Raw genomic sequence first — 24,226 nt, forward strand, 5'->3', positions numbered from 1 at the left:
TGTGGTTACGAATGTAGRAGCACGTTTATTTTACCTATAACATGTTTTAATGTTAGTGTTGAGCTGCTGTGGTCAAATAGGTTAGACTTTGTTTAAAGTCTTGAGATTCCCATCCACAACTATTCAGTCACAAAAACAATTAGATTAGATTAGATTTATAACACAGGGTGTCTCCTGTGGAGCGAGGCAGAAAAGGAGAGTGCTTATTTCACCGAAAGAGTTAACGCTAAGTGAGTTTGACTGTTTTCTGTGTTAATGCAAGGCTTTTTCCTGGCTATTTTTAGTGTGTTCCAGCAGTGTGCGTCCCACTGTGGTTTGGTATGCGAGAGCTTTGCTGTGAGGTTTGCAAACACTTGTGTTTCTGTGTGGTGAGAACAGAGCGTTTGTGTGTTGTTGGAGCGTGCGTTCCTGAAGGGAGGGCAGAGCACGCGTGTGATCCACGCACGTTTCTGTTGTTGCCTGAGAATAACCACATACAGTAAATGGGCTCTGGAAGAAACTCATTAGCAGATATCATCATGGCCCTTCCAATTTATAAATATGAGCCTTGACATTTATATTTTCCATGTCCAGGGCTTCCACTAGCCAGATGCTCTGAGCGTTGGCGTCTTGGAGTCTTTGAAAATGACTCCTCATGGCGTATTATCTATTGCACACACACACACACACACACAAAAAAAAAAAATAAAAGTTATCTGGCTCTTACCAAACAGGTAAGATGGGAAAATGCACCAAGTACCCTCAGGTAATTCCTCTAAACCTGAACTGGATTTTAACACAGCTCTACAAAACTCTTTATGTTCACTCAGATGAAAAAGAAGTCTGGTTTAACAGGCAGGGAAAATTCAATACCCAGTGGCACAYTTACCCTGCAGTTTGGGGTGGGTGAGGAGCGTGGTTTGTGTTAACTCACAAGTCTGACTGCAGTTGCAGACASTAAAAAGTGCTGAATGGGCTCATGCCCAGGCTGAGTTGGATTCCTCAAGCACATGAATGGGTAGAAAAGCACCTGCACTCCCCATATTGCAATTCTGGATACAGAGGTTTTTCCTTTGGCAAGGAGAAAAAATGCCAGAAACATGTTCAAATAGCACAAACCCAAGTTGGATTTTTTTTTATTTGAGTGACCTATATATCTAGCACTGTCTAACCCCCCAAAATGGTAAATCTGCTATTCCTCTTACCAGAGTTATATAAAGTCCATAAAATAGAAAAAAAAATTCATCTTCTGGTGAGTTACTGAAAAGAAAGAGAAATGTCTTTAAAATTCAGTGGACGTGCAAATGCACAGCACTGTCAGTGCTAGCCCAGAGGAAAAAGATAAGGGATATGAGATTTATTTCTGCTTCTGCTATTCCCCTTCTGACTAGTGAGTTTCATGCCCTGGAAGATGAAGTGAGGAAAAGTATGAGAGGGAGTAAGGCCACATTACTACATTTATAGGAGGGGTTTAACCACAGTTACATTGTGGTATCTAATAAGACAGATTCATTGTAGAGTGAATCGGGAGGAAATTGGATTCCCTTACGCTCCCAGGAGCGTGGGGTGCACTGCAGAATGGAAACCCAGCAGGATCCCAAAGGGCAGCTTTGCTCCAAGCCCAGTTACTCACTGCAATGAAGGAGAAGTAGGATTTATTGGAATTCATATGGTTTTAATGCTGTAAAAGCYGGGTTCCTGCAATTATGAAAATGCCAGGCCGAATTCAGATTTCGCTCAGATCACCTCTTTGCAATTCCTGAATAACTTAASTGAACAAAGTCAGCTTTATACCTGGGGCCTGAGCCCAGGCTGGGGGAGCCAGGCTTGGTGYCTGGGAGCTGCTGGGTGCCAGGGATGCCTCAGGAGGCAGTGCCATGGAGAGATGTGCTGCACTCCACGTTCTCAGGAGCTCAATTCTGCAGAGACGCTTCAGGGTCTGGGCTGTGACACCCGGCAGGGAAAGGTTTTGCAGTTCTTCCAGCCCTGCATCTTTTTATAAGCCACTGATGGCATCTCCAGCCTTTCTGAGAGTTTGGAAGGGCTTGAGGAGAAGAGTTTGTGCTGTGGCTGGTATCTCTGTGCTTGCTTTGCCAGCAGCAGGAGGAACCCAAATCTTGTGGGCAATGCAGCACTTCAGTGTCTGTGGCATTTCTGCCTGGTAGATCTGCTCTATGAACCTTYATTTTTTATTTTATAAGTGAGKCTGTTGGCAAGAAAAAKAAGCCAGTGCTTTTTTCAGTGGTASAAGCTTGAATTCAGTAYTTCTCCAAATAACAGGTTCAAAGATCTGACCCAACCTTAATTATTCTTTCTAATACAGACACTGGAAAAAATACAAGCAGTGAGCAAGAAGTGAGCCCAGTATTAGAGAGAAAAAATGTGATATAGACTAAGCAAAGAGAAAAACTGTTACGTGGAGATGGAAAAAGAACAGGGAGAAGGAAAAGGAAAATTAAAATCAACTGGAATTGGACATACATTTAAGCTAGTTTGTATTTTGGTTGTTCATTCTGTTCCTTAATACATTGCACAGACATCTCCATAGCTGAAATAATTTTATCTTAGAGAACAGTCTCAGAGAAAATACTTAATTTGACACRATGTGTTAGGTATTTCCCCACTACCACCTATTCTAAATCATTTTAAAATCTGGAGGGGAAAGTCACTATCTTTTACAGTGTTTAACAAAAAAAAGTGACAGGGTCAAGTATATACATCTCCATGAATGTATGTGTTCCCCAAGCACATCTAAACATGCATGGTTAATTCTGTGCATCTGCAAAAAATATTTGAGTCACAGGGCCCACACAATGCCAAACAAACACTYGAGTACACAGAGGAGAGGGCAGAGAGAGTCACTCTGGTTCTAATTAATTGAAAGGTTGAGCCCGAGATGTAAAATTTGGATTATGGTTTTGACCACCCCAAAAATTATAAATTCTTTTSCATGTGGAGCAGGCAGTTTGTAAAATACAGGCAAAAAACAGATATTCTGCTCATGCTTGGGATTTGGTTCAAAACCACCTGACTGCAGCTCCATCAAATTAACTCCTGACGTGCTGTGTTATCAGCAGGTCACCCAAAAACCTTCACTGGCAGGGTTTTTCCAATTCCAAGCCCATCTGTGTTTGTGCCCTTGATGTTCTKGCTTACTTTGGCTGCAGTAACTGCAGTTATTATCTGTGCAAGGGCCAGTGGAACAAACCCGTGGTTATTTGAGCCATGCTGATGAGTGCCTTAATTGCACACACGAATCAGGTACACAGCCAGATGTGTGCAGCAGCTGGGGGCGAGTTTGGGGATGGTTTCTAGCCCACATCACTRTTTGGACTCTGGTGAGCACATCCTGGCTCAGATGTCAGTGCAGAGATGGTGGAACAAAGGGCTCTGAGCTATCCCATATTAGCAAGGGCCAGGGTAAAACTGGGATGCATTATCCCAGCTCTGTGAATGCCTCGTCCCACTGCACAATCACAGGGGATATTCTTAGGATATTAGAGAATCATCAAAGCATTTCTTAGAAGGGCAGAGGAAAGAGCTAATGTTGTCATCTCCTGTCCTGGGACCACCCAGATGCTGCAACAAATCACGGGTCTTCAGCTACAGTATCTTGAATTACTGTTCACGGGGATTTTAAAGAATTTAATTTCTTTTTTTACCTCTTATTTGGCTTTTATTTTCTTTTTTTTTTTCTTTTTTTGAAGGATGACATGTAGTTTCCTGATGGGCTGGTTTTAATAAGGTCAAAATCTTTGTTGTTGCCAAATCAGAAAGGAATATAACATCTTTTAGTCATTAGATGGGAATGGGGTAATTACTCAGAGAGTGTGCTTCAAAGGTTATTGGTTTTTACAGCACTCTGTGTTTTTACACCATTCTGCAGTTGTCTGGAAAGGAGCAGCAGGCCTGATTCTGCCACAGCCACAGGTGTGGGTGCAGGATTTGCATTCGCAGGGTTTCTCTAAAGGATTTTGGGTCAGGATGTTGGAAAGGGGCATGCACAGTGTCTTCTGGGGATGAGGAAACTTAAATCTGACCGTGAGGTGCAGGAATCCTTCCCTACCTGCTGGATCCTCCTRTCCACCTTGGCCTCCCTGTGTTCCCCAGCCCTCAGGCTGATTGCTGGGACAGAAAATCCCCCTTTCCCTGTCTCAGACCCAGCAATCCCCCCTGCCCCATCCTTTCCTGTCCCATCCCTGTCCCYTCCTCTGGCCCCACAGCAGCTGATCCACTCTGCCTTAAGCAGGTGACCTCCCTGTGGCTTTGGGATGCCCCTGCTCAGCCTCTCTGCAGCTCAGTGTCTCTCCAGGGCTGAATTTGTCATCAGAGATGTTGTGCAGGTGGCCTGAGCCACAGGGACCTGCAAATCAGAGCGAGAGCCTGCGAAACACTTCASGTTGGGTTAATGCTGCCGGTGTCACAGCACTGCTCCAAGGTCCYGACTCACAGCAGAGCCTGGGGAGTCGTAGCAGTAAAGTGATTTAACGAGGTTTTGATGGTTCCTCCGTGGGTGACTCGGGGATAAAAACCAAATCTCCTGGCCTCCAGCCCACAGCCCATCCTGAGAGRGGCCCAAAACTGCACCAGAGGAATCTGAGCTGCATTTCAGCACTGAGCCTCCTCCTGCTTACACCATCACAGCCCCCTGGAGCCCCTGATCCACGTGAGACACCTTCTCCTCCTTGGTGTCAAACTCCAGAGCCAAGAGCCCATGGAAGGGACAGCAGTTGCAGCCCTGCAGTGCCTGTTGTTGGGGAGCTGCTGTGGGATTGCAGATGGGAGCTGTGTCCCACCACCTGCTGCTTTTTGCACTGCAGAATCAGCAGTTTTCCTCTTCCCTTGGACCCTGCCATCCCAATCTAATTTGGGAACGCATCCCTACCAGTCAGAGCCCCCAGAGAGGCTTAACTGGGGTTCAGGAGACCTGAATTCCAAAGATAGAGATCTTCAGAAGCAGAAGGGAAAGCTTTGTCCTCTGGAGACGTTCTTATTGCCTAGAAACAGTAGCAGGAAGATGGCTGAATAACTGACAACTAGGCTGGATCTGACATAGCCACAATTAATGCCACCCTTTAAATCCTACAGAAGGCAGGTCAGCTGAGGGGCTGCCTGTGATTCTCTGTAAAGGCAGGGTTAATTCCATGCTCGTGTGCAGTGTCCTGCTGCCCAGCTGCCCATCAGTACCTGGTGACAATGGCTCAAGGTCGTGGCACACTGTTCACAGCTTTCAGAGCCAGTCACTTGTGAAACTTGAGCTTCTCTTTCCATCTTTTCCCTGAGTATCCTGGCAGATGAGGTCCTAACAAAGAGCAGAGGTGGGGGTTGGACCTCTGCCAGGGTATCTGCACTGCCCTTTTGAGTCTTGTCAGAAGCAGAGTTCAGATGGACRGTGAAGGGCTGTGGAAATGCTCCTGGTGCTGGTGCTGACCCCTCAGTCCATCGTGTGGCTGTGGCTGTGCTGCTCACAGGGAGTGTGGGTGCAGCTGTGGGATGTGGCCAGAGATCCAGGCTCTCAGTGACCCTGGGGTAACCAAAAAATAGCAGAGAGGAGGCTCTTCTTTGGCTCGTGCCAGGTYTTCTCTGCTGGCCCCAGAGCAGAGTGTGACAGTGCTTCCTCACTCAGACATGCTAAGGCAGTTTACTACACTACTGCAAATAAGCAGTGGCCTCCTCCAGACCAAAAACTGCATACCCTAATCAGATCCAGGTTGGATTATTATTTTCTTTTTTAATGAACTGAACCTTGTGAAAGCATGAGCCTCTTGGCYTTGGTCCCACAAAGGGCTTTAGGATGTGCTGACTTGTAGGGATGTGAATGCTATTGCTGGAAGCTCAGTCCTGCTCATCTGGGGCCACAAGACTCAGCATCCTGCAGGATTTATCCCTCAGTGTCTGTAAGAAAGGAATGATGAAGAGAAAATGGGGGGAACAGAGCCTGTCTTGATCTAAAGAATCCCTTCCTAAAACGCATGATATAACAATACGAAAATTTTGGGACAGGGAGACTTCACATTTCCTTTAAAAGGTCACTCTAGTGGTCTTCAAAGTTAAATCCTGGTGACATATTTCTAGTGGACTTTCTAACCCCCAAAATACTCTTTTTAACTCTCATTTGAGCATCTATTCTTTCCTTTCAAATGTGTGGTCAGACCTCTTGCCAGCCAGCTCATTTACAGACTGCAGCGGGTTGGTCCCAGAGCTTTGAGCAGATGTATTTTTCAAATCTTGATGAATAAATTTCGCTGACATAAATAGGCCTGGTTAGTTCCAAGAATAATTGTCTTCACTTGCAGAACATTATTTCTGATCACCAGAAAAATAATGTGATCAGGCCTTTCACATCTGTTCATTAAATAAAAAGGGGGGGAAAAAAACGTAGGGCAAATTTTGTTTGAAAAGAAACAGGAAGCATATGCTTAATATCACTTAAGAAAACCCCTAGCCATCATAAGGTTAACATCAAATCACAAATGCAAAACAGTCATTATTGTATTTACTCAAAAATTTTCTTTCACTTTACTAGCTTTTTAGGTTTTCAATTGAAACATGCGTTTTTCAGGTTTCAATCTAACTTCTTTCATCAGATGCTATTGTAAGAAAGGCTGCCTGAGTCAACATTTGCTTACATTTATTAAAAATAGTTGTCTTGTGTTTACATAGCTCCTTTGATCCAGAAAAATCCCCAAACACTTTGTAAGTTATACTTGAAAGGGTTTCTTCCTCCACCCTGAGCAGAACCACCAAGGCATGGCAGCAGATTAAAAATGGATAGAAATATCACAATAATTGGGTTGGTCCTCACCCCCTCAGAGAACCATCAGTTTTCCATGAGCTTCAGAACAGCTCCTGGGACCATGAAGGTGGTTTGGGGGCAAAAAGCAGTGCAAATACTGTCTCTCCTCTTGGAGAGTGCCTGTTTTTCATGCAATTTCCAGATGTAGAGGCAGTGGTATCTACTGCACCAAGCACAGGGCTGGTGGTATCTCATCTAGGCCTTCCCAGTTTGGGGCTTCTCATTACAGAAAAGAGACAGATCAGAGCCAGGGCAGAGCAGAGGAAAGGATGGGGGAAAGCACTTGAGGACTTGTGAAAGAAGGCGGAGTGAATTGATAAAAAAAGAGAAGGCTGAGGTGAAAAATGGTTACATCTTCAAAATATGTGAAASAAGAGGAGAAGAGGACAGGAATGATGCTGAGAAGAGGAAAGGAGTAAACCTGTCCATGGGGACAGGACGAGTCATGACCTTACACTGTAGCAAGGGAGGTTTGGTGAAATGTTAGGCGGTAATTCTGAGCATCAGCAATGGTGAGATGCTGCAATGGATGTCTGGACAGACTCTGGAATTGCTGTTATTATCATCGTGTTTTTAAGACTGGATTAGCCATAAATGTCAGGAGAGTTTCGATCTTGTTCCTATATCTGGGCAGAAAGACTCTCCTGTACCTAACCCATGTCCTTCTGCTGTGGTGTCCCATGTGGTGAGATGAGCCCTGCTTGCATRGATGAACCAAGTTGTGCTAAAATTTCATTTATGAGCTCCCCTCAAAGTCCTCACAAGACACAYCAGAGCAGAAATTCCCTCAATGGGTTGCATGTGTGTTTTAGTTTCCAGCTTTAAAATGCTCCCAAATCATCAAGGTGCTCCAGCACAACCCCAGCTTGGAGGACTTGGATCGTGTAATTGCATTCAGTRGAATCTGTGCCTGAGGCCCCATTTTGGGGGAAAGCTTTACACATTCTAATGATGGTRGGACAATGTATGAGTAATGCTCTGATTTGAAAAACTGCCCTATTATCTGATCAAAAGAACAAGCTCATGAATATGATACCGCAGGTCATTTGGCTAAAACGTACCTGGAGTCTTCCAAGTTTTTCAAACAATCCCTTACACAGAAGCAAAAARGAGAGAGGTATGAACAGCAGAGGCAGTGGTTGCCTGTTAACCGCAGATCATGTGGAATGTTTTATTAAAGRTATTTTTATCAGACACAAAAGACTGAAATACAGAATATCCTGGGCTGGCAAGAGAAGACGTGATAATAATTTAGATTATTATCCCACGGATCTCCGATTCATTTTTATTATTCTCCGTGTTCATTTCAGGAATGCTCAAATCCTCCCTGAGGAAGGTTTCTGCTTGAGTTCAGGGGACTCTGCTTCATCCKTAGGGGATGGCCAAGGGTCAGTGAGATCCTATGTGCACGTGCAAATGTGCTCAAGAGGGAGTTTGCAGAAGTCATCTCCTGACACCAGGGCCACCTCTAAGATTAGGGTATAATCTAACCTGGCTGTCCAGGGCCCCCAAAGAAGGGAAAAACCCTGATCAAGAGTAAGACCCCCTAGAGACCTGTACAGGAATGAGGTGGACCAACTCCTGGAAAAGCTTCTCCCCATTCTCTGTACAAACAGACGAGTTACCAGAGGTCTTACAAGGACTTGTAGAATTCGGTAAAAGGGATAATTCTCTTTTAATATCTCTAAACCACCTTGGCAGTCAGCTAAAAGTACATTAAGAAAATGTTTTGCATGGATAAACTGTGATTTATTTGCTGTTAGCAAATGCTTTGTACATGTTAGTGGAAACACACTGTTCTTCTCTTGTAAAGCACTTAAGGAGTTTTTGAAAACAAACAACCCCACCTAACAGTGTTTATCWTAACAAGAATGCTTTTACACAAATGTAATGTCTTGAAAACAGAAAGTAACCTCATTAAATGAGGAGAAAGTGGTCAAAAGTTCTCAGGTCTTTGAACAAGAAAGAAAAGAAAATCAACAAAAAACAACTAACCAGACAACAACATATAAAAATACACCCCCCCAAAAAAACCCAAAACACTTACGGAAGTTGACTGGAGCACAGAAACATCATACAGAAACAAATTGACAAAACATTAATTTAAGRCTGCTTTAGGAATCCCTTAGATATAGTTGGCTGAGAGGGCTTGTGATGCTTTTACAGGTTCTCTGGCCAGCCTGGGTGCACAGAAATTCCCTGAGGAGCAGAAGGACAGTTTGTGCAAGGGAAACTTTAATCTTACTGGAGGATCAAACCCATAGAATGTGTCAAGAGCAGGATACACACAAACTWGAAGTCTGAATGGCATTTTGATTATTTCTTTTTTAAACTGAAATTGAAAACCAGGCCTTCCTTGTAGTTTAAAATTTATTTTAGGGCAAAATCTTGTAGTTCTGTAACGTGACAATCAGTACCAAAAATGAGGACAAGCGCCTTTTCATGCTTACCTTAGGGAAACCTGGTGTAGGGGAAGARCCCCAGAGTTGTGATCCCACTGTCATTGCTGCCAGATCTGTGCACCACATCATCACTCAGCAGGATAAATGAGATCTGGATTAGAAACTGAGGCATGACTGCATTTGTGTTGGATTACTCAGAGCGTGCAGTGCCTCTTTCTGTCAGAAGTTTGCTTTAATGATGCTTTGTATTCACTGTGGGCTGTCTGTTCATACTGATGTTACTGAATTTGCAGGAGCCTGGCCACACAGTGCCTAATCCAGAATCATTCCTGCCAGGCAGATTTGAAACAGCACCATTCATTTTTTTTCAGTCAGCAGATCAGCTCTTTGTGTTAAGTGACTGCAGCAGTTTTGATGCAATACAGCAGAAACTTTAAATCTGTGTCTTAWATCATCAGTTCAAGACATAAACCAACCAGTTACCGTGGGAATTTGGAGAACTTTCCCCAACAAGCCCTGATTTCAGAATTCTCTGCTCACAGCAGTTTGGAACAAGCACTGCTCCTCGTTGTCAGAATCCTAATACTGTTTACATGGATTATCTGCTCCCATGTAGCAATTCTTGAATTTTTAATTCAAGACTGCCTTTTCTTTTTACTCTCTAATTTGTTGCACATTAGTTAAGATCACTTTTAACTGCAGAACAACTATCCCACCCAGAAGCTGTGGTTGCAGTATAAAGGATGAGGGAAGAAATTATGGGAATTCTCCCAAAACTSAGGGGAAGTGTAATGTGCAGGGATTGTCCATGGGGTTTGATGTTGWCCAGTGCCCTCTTCGGGGTGGGCTCTGATCTTCTCAGTTTGTGATTTGAAGCATCTGAACTACAATCTATCTTGGTAYTGCTTAGACAGAAGAAGACAAAAGCCTTTAGTCCTTCTAAATTCTGTATCTGTGCATGAGTCTGAAGTAAGATGTTATTCCATTTATCTGATATTAYGGAAGATCCAACCTTTTCCTTCCAAGGTCAAGATCTTGGACACTGTAGCTAAATATTTATAGAGCTGCCTAGCTTCTTACCCCATAAAAAAATTACTTGAGCGTCATTTTCAATGCCTCCAAATCCCCTTTGTGGAAGATTTAGAGAATCTGGAGATATTAGTGTCTTAACTTTTTTTTTTTTTTTTCCAGGGGGTGTTTGCCTTTTTTCTCCTCGTTCCCCAGCAGAATGTCTGGGGTTTAAGTCCAAAATCCACCCTGTGCAGTTTGCATGCTCGGTTGTGCTGCTCCGTGACAACTGGTGGATTATGGATCATCCATTAATGGATGCAGTGGGGGCATTTTATGAAATGGAGATTACAACTTAAACTTCCAAATCAATTGTAAATGGACCTTTTTGACCTTCAGTGTCATGGGAGTCATGATGAATTCCAACCTGCAAATTCAAATCAAAGTACTAACTCAAGCTACAATCAATAAGCAATCACACTGCTATTGAGGCAAATCCACAGTCAGGGAAACCTAACAGAGACTGAGCCTGGTTTTGGCTTTGTGATTTGTCCAAAATGGCTTAAAGCCAGGAAAAGAAATGAACCTGTGCAGTGTCCTGTGCTCAAGGTTATCAGTTGTGTAAGGGGAGCTTGGGAAATCCTTTAAGGTTTGTGGAACWGGGAAAGGATGTGTTCTGGACCCTCCTGGACTCAACATACAGTCCATGGTGAGTGAGACATGACCGAGACATGGTAAATTTTGAGACCTTTGGTGGGAAAAAGGGTCAGCACAAGGATTTAGCGAAGTCTCTGATGCTGGCCATTAATGGATGCTTAGAAATGAAGTGCAATAAGTCAGGTACATTAAGAGCAGTCCCTCCTTTGGCTGTATTTTACCAGCAGCCAGAAGCTGAGGGACATCCTGGATCAGAGCTGTKTCCACATCATCACAGTTACCAGTCTCTGGCTCTCTCCCTGGTGTCTGATGCATGCAAACAATAATGGTAATAATAATAATAATTGGGATTTTCATTGTGGCTGCTATCACTTGGAATGACAAGAGCCGAGATGAGGGTTCTCCCGTTTAATTTCCTTCTCTTGTGTTTTCTCCTAGCACCACCATGTTGCCTTCCTATATCAGGATAACCAATGGCTACATCACGGTCAAACCTCCCATCTGGATTTCCAACCAGCTGGATCAGAGGCCCCGTCCCCAGCGCCCGTCCCAGCCCACGAGCTCAGCCCCAGCCAGCCTTCCATGGCCATCAATAACATTTCCTCTCTGCATGGCCATAGCTCCTTTCCTCCTCAACCTGCTGCAGCCCTCCTGACCACATCAGTATTAACGTGCAATCCCTTGGAATAGAGGAGAGAGATAATTTATGAACGAATTGGAGTTTAAGACAACAACTGTTACAAGCTGGACCTTCTCAGTGACTCAGTAGTGCCTTCTAGCTCATTTTGTCTCTTTGCCCAGATACGTTTTGAAACTCTAAAGCTTTATTGTAACACTGACTTACATCTTCTTTTTGTAGAAGGATCTTTATTTCCCATAGTGCTATGGGGTTTTGTAAAATATACATGTTCATATAAAGAAAAAAAAAAGAAAAAGAAAAAATGTATTTATTCGACTGGTAAACTTATTTTTCTTGTTGTATATGTTAATAACATCCCTATTAATCAGTAGCGACGGTGAAACAGATAAATTAATATTTTCTATATTTGTTTTCTGACAACTCTGCAAATGTCTGAACTGACACCAAATGAATGCCTTTTTTGTTTCTTTAACCATTACTTTTTACAGCAACTGTCCAATAAGTACATTTCTGATTAACTTCCTTATTTTAATTCTTTTATCTCACTGAATAAAGCAGATCCTGCTCTCTGGGGCCTGTGCCCATTAGAAAAATCAGTGCATTCTTAACTCGTTAGCTGCCCTAAARTACCAGTTATTTTTATATGACTTAGTAAGTCATTAGTCCGATAAATCCTCTACATTCCCCCTGTTTTCTTTCAGCTAAACTATTTAACTTCTTTGGAAATTACCAATTTCCCTCTTTGCCCTGGGATTAATTCATCAGCTAACGCAAATTAAGACACGTTTTTCTTAATAAAAAATTGCTTTCAAAGTCTGGAATAATCCTACTTGGAATTATTTTCTTCTCTCTCTCATTTTATATAAACACAAACCTACAACTTTTTCCAGCATAAATGAGAAGAGAGCTTGGTCTGTCTATAGGTTATAAAAAAAGTGTAATGTCCTGGTAATCTATAGGACTTATTTGCACCAGCTGTGTTAATGACCATGGACAATCTGGAGGCAAAAAACCTCTACAAATTCCTCTTTTTCTTGCTGACATGAGCTGATAGAGCTGATATCTCTGTGCTGAAGTAATTATGACCTGTCCAAAATCTGCTCAACACCACAGGAATCAAACTGACCCCATGTCATGGAGACATACAGAACATTCTTCCATTTTTAGACTGTGATAYCTCTGCTGACTTAGATGGAGAAGTTATGACACCTTAGACTCACTGAAAAATGTGCTCCCTATCCAAGCAGCTGTTTTTTTCATTAATGAGATTTACAATATCTGTGGGGAAAAAACCCTGTGCTATCTTAACAATTATGTTTAAAAAGGCATGTAGATGGTTTTTCGCTACCAGAACAGGATGAAAAATCTCTTTGGATGCAAGAGTTTATAAAATTGTAATAGAGGGGGGTTTTCCTAAGCCATCTGCAAACCAAAATTCAAACCTACAAGATAAAAACATATTATTTAGGAAAAAAGACTCCAATTCAGAAAAATACAATATGAGCTTTTCTTTATGAAAAAGCAGTGCCTCATCACCTTGGAAAAAAAGATAATGATGATATTTATAATAACAATATTGATAAAATTCTGTCTGAAAACAGTTCTTCAGTTTCCTAGCAGCCCTACAGCCCTGTCTCTGGAGCTGCAGAGGATTCCATGCAATCTGCAAGACTCTGCAGTGAGAGAGAGTTCAGAATTCACCATTTTATTGTTGTCACACCAGTTATTTCAGGAAACTATGTTAAAAAGTAATCAGACTACAAAAATCACATGATTTCTTGATGAAATACTGAGCATTTCCATCATGCATSCCAGCCCCTTGCCTTGCAAAGGCCAGGGGTAATACAGGTAACTTTTTTTTAACTTACTGGACACTGTGACTCCCAACCTTTGCTCTGTTTTTGACAGAAGGTTGTGTAGGTTTCTGGTCAATATAAGTGGGTACAGCACAGAGTGTTACAAACTTCCCCTTTTTTTTCTTTTTTCAAGTACAACAGTTGATAAGGCTGAATGAAAAACTTTGAGCTTTGCCCCAAATGTGAGATTCAAACAGACCCTGTGCATACTTTCCTATTGTGTATTTTGGCTAGCAGAAGATTAGAGATGTTAGTTTTGGACAGAAGCCATTCACCTTGCATAATATTTATTGCACAGAGATGGATATTGGAAACATATTTTGAGAACTTTCATTCTGGTTTTATTTGAGATATTATTCCAGAAATGCCTTCATTTGAATATAATGGTTTAACAGAAATTCAAATTCAACATTAATGCATTTTAAAAAGATTATTGGTTCTCCTTCTGTGTTCAAGGCAGAGATGAAAGTTGAATTATAATGTCTTATTTACAAGAATGTAACTGGAAATAAGGTAGGCAAATCTTGAGGGTGATGATAAGTTACGTAGTAAAAATGAACAGCCAACAAACCAAAAACCCATTGAATTTTATTTGTTGTAACCGGATCAAATCCAGAAATTATTCTGTGGTACAATCCCAGGAATAATTCCAGGTGTTGGAAAACCTACAGTATGAATAGACAAGACCCTGTAAAGATAAAGGAGACAAAAAAAAAAGCAGAAAAGAGAAACAACTTGACCAGGATTGTAAGGAAAACCAACAACAGGACCAAGACTAGAAATTATAATTCTGAAATTTCCCAATCTATGGCTTTCTCCTTAAACCTCTGGGGCTTTTTTTTTTTTTTTTTTTTAATATTAGGAGCGCACAAATCTCTCCACATCGTGCTACAAGGAATTGTCACCCTTTTGTCACTAGAGAGGTTTTCTGAGTCCCTCCTGCACTGGGCAGTAGTATTCAGTGTTCATTAGCTCAGATGCTGTGGTAAGTTTGGCTGTCACAGGATGTAAAGAAGCATCTCCTTCAGTCATCTGAGCTCTCTCTGGTTAAGGGAGGAGACATGACACAATAAAAAAGGTTAAGTAGGTTCCTGTGGATTTTAGCTCAGCTCTCTAACCAAACATTCCTTTTGTTCTCATCTTACCCTAAAGTAGGACTTAGGATTTTTCAACACATGGCCTGGATGCAGAGCCATGCTGGATCATGAACCCTCACTGTGGTTGATAAAATGGGTTGTTTGTTAATCAGCCCAGCATTAATTAACTCACAGTTGTACTGGTTAGCACAGATCTGTGCACGTCTGCTGCARTGGATCATGATTTCTAAATTTCTAATGATTTTCTGAACCATGAGTTTAGAAAATGGACCAGATTTGACACATGTTCTGGAAGCAACACTGAATATCAGCTTCAGGGRACTTCAGTTTCCTCTGTGCGTTTCTCAGAAAACTAAAAACCATCTGCTTGCTTTCTTCCAAAGGAAAGCTCGGATTCCCATGTATCACAGGAAGCCAAGAGCAGGAGATTTAACAAAAATATTAATGCCCACTGCATATAACAGCAAACACTGGTGACACTGTTTATCTCTGAGAAACAATGTAGGGAGTCACCCCAGTCTGGCCGTCTGGGACACAGCTTTGGGTGAATCCAAAGCTCAGTGATCACAAAATTAATTTTCTCAACTAACACCAATACAATTCACATTAGATGTAACTGGAGAATTGTAAACAAATGCTAAATATCTGCCCAGATCTTGCCATGGTTATCTTGCCCTTTATGGGAATAAATAATCCTGTATCATCAGCAGCAGATCTAACTTCCCCTCTTCCATTGTTTTAATTTCTTGCCTGCTTACGTTTAGCTACAAATACTATATTAACATGCACTGCCACTTGGAGAATCAGTCAGTAATCTGGCACAGAAGGTATTTTGTATTTTCTGACTGATGTTAGTTTCTCTGCAGTCCCTCGAGCTGTTGAATAATGCAATACTTCTTCTGGCAATAAATGATGAACGTGATTTATGATAACTGTGCTTTATACAGGTGTCAAAAATCTGCTTTGTTGAACTTCCCTTCCCATTCCTCCAAGCTCCACTGTAATTTAGGAACACCCAAGGTACAGAGTTGTATATTTATCTAAGTTCTTCAATATACAGTTGTGGAGAAAGAGAGAGATGGAAAGAGGGAGAGCTTAATCTGTGTTTAGTGCATTGATTAGTCAAATGATATGACTCAGTCATTACCATATACCACTGCTAGGGAAGAATTTCCCATCATGTATTTATGTTAGAGAAACCAAAGTGCCAAAGTTATTATCTCAGCATAAATGTTACCATGCCAAACTTTGCTTAGTATTTCTGTATTATATCCAAAAATTATATGGTCTTGTCATATCTCTGAAGTGATCAATGTTCCATGGAGTGTGCTGAAATTCAGCTTCAATTTAAGCTTTTTTCAGCTTAACTGAAGCAGAAAGACAATTAGCTGAAGTTTGAGATCACAGGGTGTGTGTGTGTGTACATTTATGTGTGTGTGTGTGTKCTGTGYGTGTTTTGTMCCCACCCAAATYCAGCCTTTCCTGTGACCAACATTTCAGGAGGCACCTTAATCTAGCTAAAGGCAGAGAGGTCTTTGCAATAATAGTCAATTCTTCTACAGAACTGATTAACCATCCTGCAGATTCATGCTCACACTGAAATACAAATTGCATATTTGCCAGTTTTCAGTTCAAATGTACTTCAGATATTTTTTTCCTGTTCCGCCTCCCACTTTTGTGAACTGTTTTCATTGAAGAGTGTAATAAAAAGATGCTTTCTAATATTATTTTATCAAAATATTTTTGTAGCATAATATATTAATAAAATGTTATTATAAATCCRTAGCACAATAATCTCGAGTGCCTTGATTCTTTCCTTTGCTTTAGAAAATAGGGAATCATTGGAAAAAAAGGAASAATATGTTTGTGGGGCTTAGGCATGCTGCTTCTTTTATGCCCAGCACCAACATGGGATGAAATGTGGAGAAAGCAGAGCCAAGCTCTTTCCTTTTAACTACTCCCTTCCCTCACKACTGAACACATTTTCCTGGGTATTTATGGCTGAAAAACAGCACTGAAAGCTTTGGAGCTGCACCAGCAACACCAGTACTTGTCTCTGGTGTTAGACCTGCTGGTGCTGGCAGGCACAGAACCATCTCTCATGTGGGGCGAGGGGTAGCAGGGCCAGGAAATTATCCCTTCCACACAAACCAGCTGGAGTGTGTGGAAAAGCCCAGATGGAGCATCCACGCTCACTCCTGGTGGCTGCAGAAGATCTTTTCTCCCACTGGTGTCCTTTGAACTGCTGATGCTGCTGCTGGCAAAAAGAAAAAATTAAAACAAAAATATCCAACTAAAAAAAAAAGACCAAAACCATGGAACTGTGTCTCCATTGGGAAAAAAAGAAAAAAAGAAATCCAACTAAAAAAAAAAGACCAAAACCATGGAACTGTGTCTCCATTGGGAATGGAACTGCCTCTCCACATCAAGATACAGAGACACAAAGTTTTATTCATTTTTGTTGGCACATTGCTCTTTCTTGCATCCCAGCCATGCCTTGTAGCTGATTCTGCAGACTTCTTGCTGATCACTGTTTACTTCTCAGTTCTGTACTGAATCAGTTGGTCTTTAACACACTGTTTTGAGAGGACTCCTCCAGCAAAGCTGGTTCAGAAACATCTACCATAGGAAATGCAGTGGGAGGCAGAAGCACTGGAGCTGATTTGAATGAGCCAAACATGGCATGGGAAGGGGCTGTTGCAAAACAGAAGGGAAACTCTTGAAAAACAAAGCTWAAAAGAGTCCATCTATTGAAATACCAGCCAGACTGCCAAAGCTGCTTGCCATCCTATCTTTGGAGTGTCAGCCCATCTGGAGAGTCTGTGTGGTCCAGCCAGGGGCTATTTCTGCCCCTGGCCAGTCCCAGTCTGCCAAGTCCTTTAGCTCTCAGGGGTTCTGGGGTGCTGTTTGCTAAAGCTTCTCCTCTTGACCTCTCTCTGTGCTCCCAGACTGCAATTGCAGCTTTTTTTGCTCCARCTGGAGATTTTCCTGTTTCTAGATGTGCACCAAGGAGAGGGGAAGCCGTGATGGGAAAAGTTCAGGKCAGAAGATTGGCTAAGGCTGCACCTTTGGGTGCAAGCCATTGTGCAGAGCGCTGCACCTCATTCCATTATCCACATTTTCATTCCACTTCCATTTTCCACATTTAACAWGGGTACAGTTAAAACAGCAGAATAAATTGCACAGAGCCAAATCTCTCTGGTTTTCAGAGGAATGATAACAATAACAACTGTGACAGTGAGTTCATGCTCACGGCCCTCATTCACACCTGGAGCTCCCTTCCTTCTTGGAATGAAACAGTTTGAACAAAGRGACCAAGATAATGTGAGAAAACATCAACAACAGGCAGATAGAGGCAAAGCAAATGAAAGACAGATGTRGGAAGGAGGGTGAGAGCTTTCTGCTTTGCTTTGCACTCATCCCATATTTCTATTGTCCTGTGGAATATCAGCTTGTTGAACTCATGGTATCAGTTCTCCAGCCCTCTTGTGAGACATATGATGTACCTTTTCTTCCTTCATCTGAAAGTCATTGGTTTTAGTTRCAGAGTGATGGATGCACAGCCCCAACCAGCCCTGTGTGACTGAATCATTCTGAACAGCAGTGCCCTTTCTCTTTCCAGAGCTCTCTGCAGCTGTTTGTCTTGGCAAGGGCAGGTTTGTCCCCAGATCCATCCTGTTTGAAGTCCTTTCCACCCACTCACCTCATTTTTAATGGCAGCATTATCATCTTCAGTTTTGCACTGGCAGAAACAATTCTCAGAGGGGGGAAGAGACAGAAACTCACACCTACCCATCTTCCCTGAGCAAACTCTCTTCATCCAAACCATAGGAAGCAAGCACTTTGGGGGATTTGCCAGGAATTGTTTTTCTCTTAGCAACAGTCCAGACCAAAAGTRGACACAGATATAACCTGTGATATCATCCTCAAGCAGGAGGATCCATTAGTTCAGACAAGGTGTGCTCTGCACAGTGGTTGTGTTTTGAAGGATGGACAATGCTGGCTGTGTTCTCTGGCTGTTCATGGGGGCAGGATCCAACCCACACAATAACCTGATCCTGCTGCTGCCTTTTCCTCCAAGCAGCTTGTGGAGATCCAAACATWTCTCCTTGACCTTGTTGGTGGCACTGAGTCTGATTTTTCACTGCTCAGTCCCCGGGGAGACATTTCTGTGCAGAGCCTGGGCTGGAGGCAAAGCTTGCCTGCCCATCCCCGAGGGTTTAGGGATGACACACCAACACCTGGGTCCCTCCTGTGGCTGAGCAGGCCTGGAAAAAACACACAAAATGAGATCATGATGCACGTGAAGAGAATAAAACTCTGAGCCTTGGTTGGTTTCTCATAAAAATACCAAAATTTCCTTGGAGCCTCACCCTTCCTGGGCCATCTTTATCCAAAAGCATTAACACCAAGGGGGGGTGGAGGTGAGGGGAAGGTTAAAGTGTTGGTGTTAATGGAAGACTCAGACATTAAAAGAGTATCCCAGGTTTGGAGCCTCTGTCACCTGCTGCCAGCAGCAGGCCCTGCTTGAAAGGAAAGTACCTAACTCAGCATGCAGGCAAGAGGAATAATAAAACTCTGGTCATTCAGAGGCAGGGAAGAGGAGAAAAACACTCATAAATGTGCAGGCTTATGTTTCTCTTGAACTTTCAAARTAATTTTCTCTCCCGCCCAGAGATTAGTCACAGAAGCAAGTGACAGCGTATCTGGGAAAGAAGTCAGGTGGGTGGAAATGGTCTTTGGGGAGAAGGAGAGGAGGAAAGGAGCAGACATTTACTTYTCTGCCTGCCTTTCTCACCTTCCCCTTTCTCTGACATTGAATATACCAATGAAGGAGCTGGGAAAAGTCAGGTGTTGGGGTCCATCCTAAAGCCAGTGGGGTTTTTCTGTTCTGTCTGGTGGATTTGGGGAGCTGATTCTGCCACAACATGATCCCCTAGAGCTCCCACTCTGCAAGAAGCTTCATTTCCCCCAAAGCCCCCATGAAATGATTTTCCACACATTTTTCCAGACTCAAATGAAAAATAAAATGCTGAGGGACCAATGAAAGCATGCTCATAAACACCATTCCCTGGGAAAGGCTAGCCTTTGCTATGGTTTTCAAAATAAAAATCCAGCTCCTCCAAGTACCCCCAAAGCACTGAGTTGGGCTCCAGAGGTTTCAGGTGAAGAACAACCTCAGCCCCCTCTTAATAAGGTGGGAAAAGGAGGTGGACAGTGGGTTTTATGACTTGCCTGAAATCACGAGGGACAGTATGGGAGCAGRACTCAGAAGGCAGCCCTTCCTCTATGGTGCAGTGTTCTCCGAAGCATGGCTCATTTATTTCAATTAATAGAGCTTTGTAAGGGCTCCCCTGCCACCTTTTTTTGGCACAAATTACTGCAAAGACAGTGAATTAAAAGCACCAAAGGGCATCGTTTTCTTCCAGTGTTTAAAKAAGCTGTTTCCATAAAAGCGGACTATGTGAAATTTGCCCAAAAGAGTAAATTCAGGAATAACATAAAGGATTAGAACCAAAAAATAGATGTTTTAAAAACCTCTTTTTAGACAAGCCTGACCTGGCAGTTCAGCTCTGGAGTGGCCTTTCTGTGTAGCAGCAGTCAAGTGGTTCAAGCAGGCCTGGCTCCTGTCACAACATTCACTCAAGTGYTGTAGGATTAGGGGTTTCTCCAACCACAAGACRAAATTCTTCAAAAAGCATAAAGCTAAAGCATGCAGACCWCTGCCTCCCCATTTTCTCTCTTCAAAAWCACTCAGGTRGGATTCAATTCAAGCACCAYRCACTGTCTGAAAGCCATCACCTCCTTCAGTGGTGCCACCCAGACCAACTCAGCCCTTACAGAAATATTTCCAGCCTATGTGACCCCCCAGTTGTTTGAACGGCTCTTGTGCTTGGTCCCAGCCAGTTCCTGCCCTCAGAATGCAGTTACACGTGTAATGTTTGTAAAGGCATTTCAGTTCGTCTCCCATTAAGCATGAGCAGCTTCAAAATCATTTTAAAACAAAGTCAAAACTCAGTAGCTGACTCATATCCACTGTTTGCTGTGACCCCACAAAATACCTCTGATGTGGCAGGGATGTGYTATGGAAGAACTTGCCAGGCAAACTGGGAATTGGACAAGGTGCAAAATGAGCTGTAATCTCCACCTAAATTACCTCCAGTGCTTGACCATTTCAAAAATTATCATTTCACAGAGTTGAAGCCCACCATAATCATCATCTGCATCACGCATTTTGGTCAAAATTCCAGGACTGAGTGATGCTGAGACAGTCAGTGAATGTCCTGAACCTTGGCTGGCATCTCTATTTTTTATATCTACCTAGTTAAGTACATCTCAGTTAACACAAAATAGTCCACTAAGAGACAGGAATGTGGAGTTTTTAACTTTGGCTTGAAATTTCTTCTTGTTAAAATGTGATTTCATAAGCTCATTTTTTTTTAGAAAACCAGACACAGGGTTTGTACAAAACATGAAACAACCAAGTTTTCAATTTCTTTTTTTTAAGTTCCCAAATATTAATAATAATAATACATGTCATCGATAAACAGCAGTAATGTTTAAATGTAAACAAATGAAAAAAATCAACATTTCTGCCCTAAATGAAAGTGTTGCTTGCACTGTTGRTAGTTGAAACTACAGTTTCATTGTTGACTTGCATTTCTCCTCTCCTCCTAGCAGCATCACTCCCCTTTTCATCCTGGTTTTGAGGTCAAGAACTGGATTTTGATTAGTCCARATAGACTTTGAGGTCCTTGCTTTTGCATGGGCCTCTACAACAAGGGCTTTTTGAGTACTCCTCCRTTCTGAGTTTACAAGACCATTTACTAAAAATTAAATATGGGCTCTGTCTAAATCTTCGTGCAACCTCCCACACTTCAGAAGTGAGTTGAAGACCTCAACTCAGTTTTTTCTCCTAGCAAACATTGCTTTGAATGCAGTCACTGTATGAAGCGAAACGTCATTGCAATGTGATAATTTGATGATGATAATGATGATGCTGAAGTACTGAACAAAAGCAATAATCTTGGGTCAAACCATAATCACAGCACTGAAATCCATTGGTTAATCATGGAAACTCCATTTTCAGTGTGGTCTGCTGTGCTGTTCTGAGGGATTATGAGAAATGGCCATAACAGGCTGACAGGAATGCCCTGAAGCTGTTCTTCACATYGTGTGGTGTGCATGTTTTGAAAAATTGGGTTAATGAGTAAAACTCGGTATTTGAAGATGAAGTTGTTGCATCTCCCTGTTCTCCTGATGGTGAAATGAGGTTCCCTCTGCAGCTTCATCTCTGTAAATCATTTGCAAGCAAGCAAATTCCCGTCTGGAGCTACATCATCAGCCTCCCAGACTCCAAGTTTTTCTCTTTCATTGCCATGGGAATCCTTCTTTTCCCAAAAATAATGAAGGAAAGCTTCTTCTTGCAAGCAGCTCCGTGAATTAAATGGATGACTTTAGATTAAATTTAAAAGTTTTACTAATGGCAGCAAGAACATGGCAGTGGAAGAGACATGGGAGGAAGAAAAGGAGGTGCTGTGTTTAAGAACAAAGGAAAATCTCCCAGGTGCCAACAGCACGGTCAGTGGAGGGCTGTGGTGGTGGTTCCAGACAGTGCAATATTCTGAGAATTGATGGATATAGTTTAAACCAAGAATTGGGGCTGCCAGAAGGTATTTGACACTCAACATGAAAAATCTTGATGTTAGGAACCACGTTAGTGACTAAGAAAGCTTGAGAGGAGACTCTGATGTGAGTTATCTCAGCGCCTGCTGAAATCCCCGTGCTGCCACCGACCAGAGCTCAGATTTTTGAGGGCAGACTCACGAGCCAGGCACCCAGAGCTCTGTTAGCAGATGAGCAAGTGAAGAAAACCYCACCCAACCAACACAGCCTTCAGGAATGGCCCACTTCAAAAACACACTGGAAAATAATTCCACAACGCTGAAAGCATTTGCTTGGAATTCTTACTCCGGGTCCATAATTATTGTCAGGTATTGCAATCCCAGAATAAAAGTAATAGTCCTCAGTTCAATCATCCTGCCTCTAGAATAGTAACTCCAGAATAAATGTGATAGTCCTCAGTTCAATCATCCTGCCTCCAGAATTGTAACTCCAGAATAAATGAGGCAGTCCTCAGTTCAATCATCCTGCTTCTAGAATTGTAACTCCAGAATAAATGTGATAGTCCTCAGTTCAATCATCTTGCCTCTAGAATTGTAACTCCAGAATAAATGAGACAGTCCTCAGTTCAATCATCCTGCCTCTAGAACTGTAACTCCAGAATAAATGTGATAGTTCTCAGTTCAATCATCCTGCCTCCAGATTAAGGGTTCCACTGAGCAGCTCTGCTCTGTAGGCTAAATATCCTCTCACAGATGCATTCTGGCATCAGAGATTTCCGTAGGTGGGTGGCTTTGACAGAAATTCACACTAAGTCCAGAGCCAAAGWCTGTGTGAAAAGCTATCCTAAACACCCATTGTCCTTTGCAAAAATAACAGAAAATTGATCATTCTCCACCCCAAAGTGGATTCCCCGGGCAGCTGAAGTGCTGCTCTTTGAGCCTGTGCTGCTCCAAAACAGGTCGAGAGCTGCTGCTGGGAGGGGGCTGTGGCACAGCAGAGCAGAGACCCTGCCCCAGGGGCTGCCAGGGAATTCGGGTCCTTGAGGCACAAAGTGARCAGTGAGAGGTGATGGGACAGCAAAGCACATGGATCCCCAGCCCAGGTAATAAGGTTGAACCCCCAGTGCACTGCCCTGAGGGCAGCCTTTAACCTCTGCATCTCTCATWTTTCACTTGTGCTGTACAGAGCAAACAGCAGCAGAGATATCAGCCCCTGCATTCCCACACGCTCGGGTCTGGCACCAGGGCTGCAGCAGGTCAGGCTCAGATGGGATCTGTAGCATGGCCTGTGACAGGTTATTTATCCTTTAGGCAATAAGTGATCAGCATGATATTCATTCTCCCTAAAAGTCGTGTGCTTTGTGCAAGGATGGGTCTTGGCTGTTGTAAAGAAATTGCTTTCAGTTACTGCAAAAGCAGTAAAATAACTCTAAAATTATTTTTTAAAAAAAATACGGTGCTGAAGTACAGCAAAGCTTTATTTATGTCATGTGCAATCAGATTTGTTTTGCACCTTTTGACAGGAGCATTTCAGCCCAGAGTAGGAATGAAACACACACAAGCAGCATGATGCCATGGCCAGAAACGCTCCCTTCATCCAGGGAAGAAAGGGCTCTTACATTGTGAAAGGSAGCCTCCTGTTGTCTTCCAACTGGCATTTCTGGCCAGCTGAAAGCTAAAATAACCCCTCCTTTATGCTTTCAATACTGTGATCTGATGGCTAAATGGATTTTTAGTACAAAGCATAATTTCCTCCTTTGGTTTTGCTCATCACTTAATGGAAAGGCCCCGTAACATTCTGCTCTCATCCCAAACAGTGGCTGCTCAGCAGAAGTGAAGAACATCTTGTCTTATAGCACTGCAGTTGTATTTTTTAAATAGTAATGGTAACATGAACTATAATAATGACTTGGAGCACATTGGAGCACTGAGGTCACAGCGAGGGTGAAGAGCAGCAGAGAGCCCAATTGGGGTGATGGGCTCCAAAGGCTGAGGARCAGCAGCAGGAGGATATGAAATGTGAAGGGGAAATGGGGGAGGCAGAGGATTTGGGTGCTCCAGGACATCCCCATGAGACCAGAACCCCAGACCTTAACTCACGTGCACAAAGAGATGCTGTAGGGACAACCTGTGCGACTGACACACGACAGGACACAGAGCAGGGCA

General features: G+C 42.7%; 1 protein-coding gene across 1 annotated transcript in view; it reads left to right on the forward strand.

Annotated features, from left to right (window-relative positions):
• TRABD2B (TraB domain containing 2B) overlaps positions 1–12,421 on the forward strand; it is a 249,856-nt gene extending 237,435 nt beyond the window's left edge. The window contains exon 7 of the mRNA XM_057390513.1: positions 11,281–12,421. Within this exon, the coding sequence (XP_057246496.1) occupies positions 11,281–11,497 (217 nt within the window). The 3' untranslated portion in view covers positions 11,498–12,421. The remainder of the gene's footprint in view (positions 1–11,280) is intronic.
• Positions 12,422–24,226: the final 11,805 nt, after the last annotated feature.

This window comes from Malurus melanocephalus, unplaced genomic scaffold (assembly GCF_030028575.1).
Source record: "Malurus melanocephalus ecotype Western Australia unplaced genomic scaffold, MMel_1.1 scaffold_28, whole genome shotgun sequence".
Lineage (NCBI taxonomy): Eukaryota > Metazoa > Chordata > Aves > Passeriformes > Maluridae > Malurus > Malurus melanocephalus.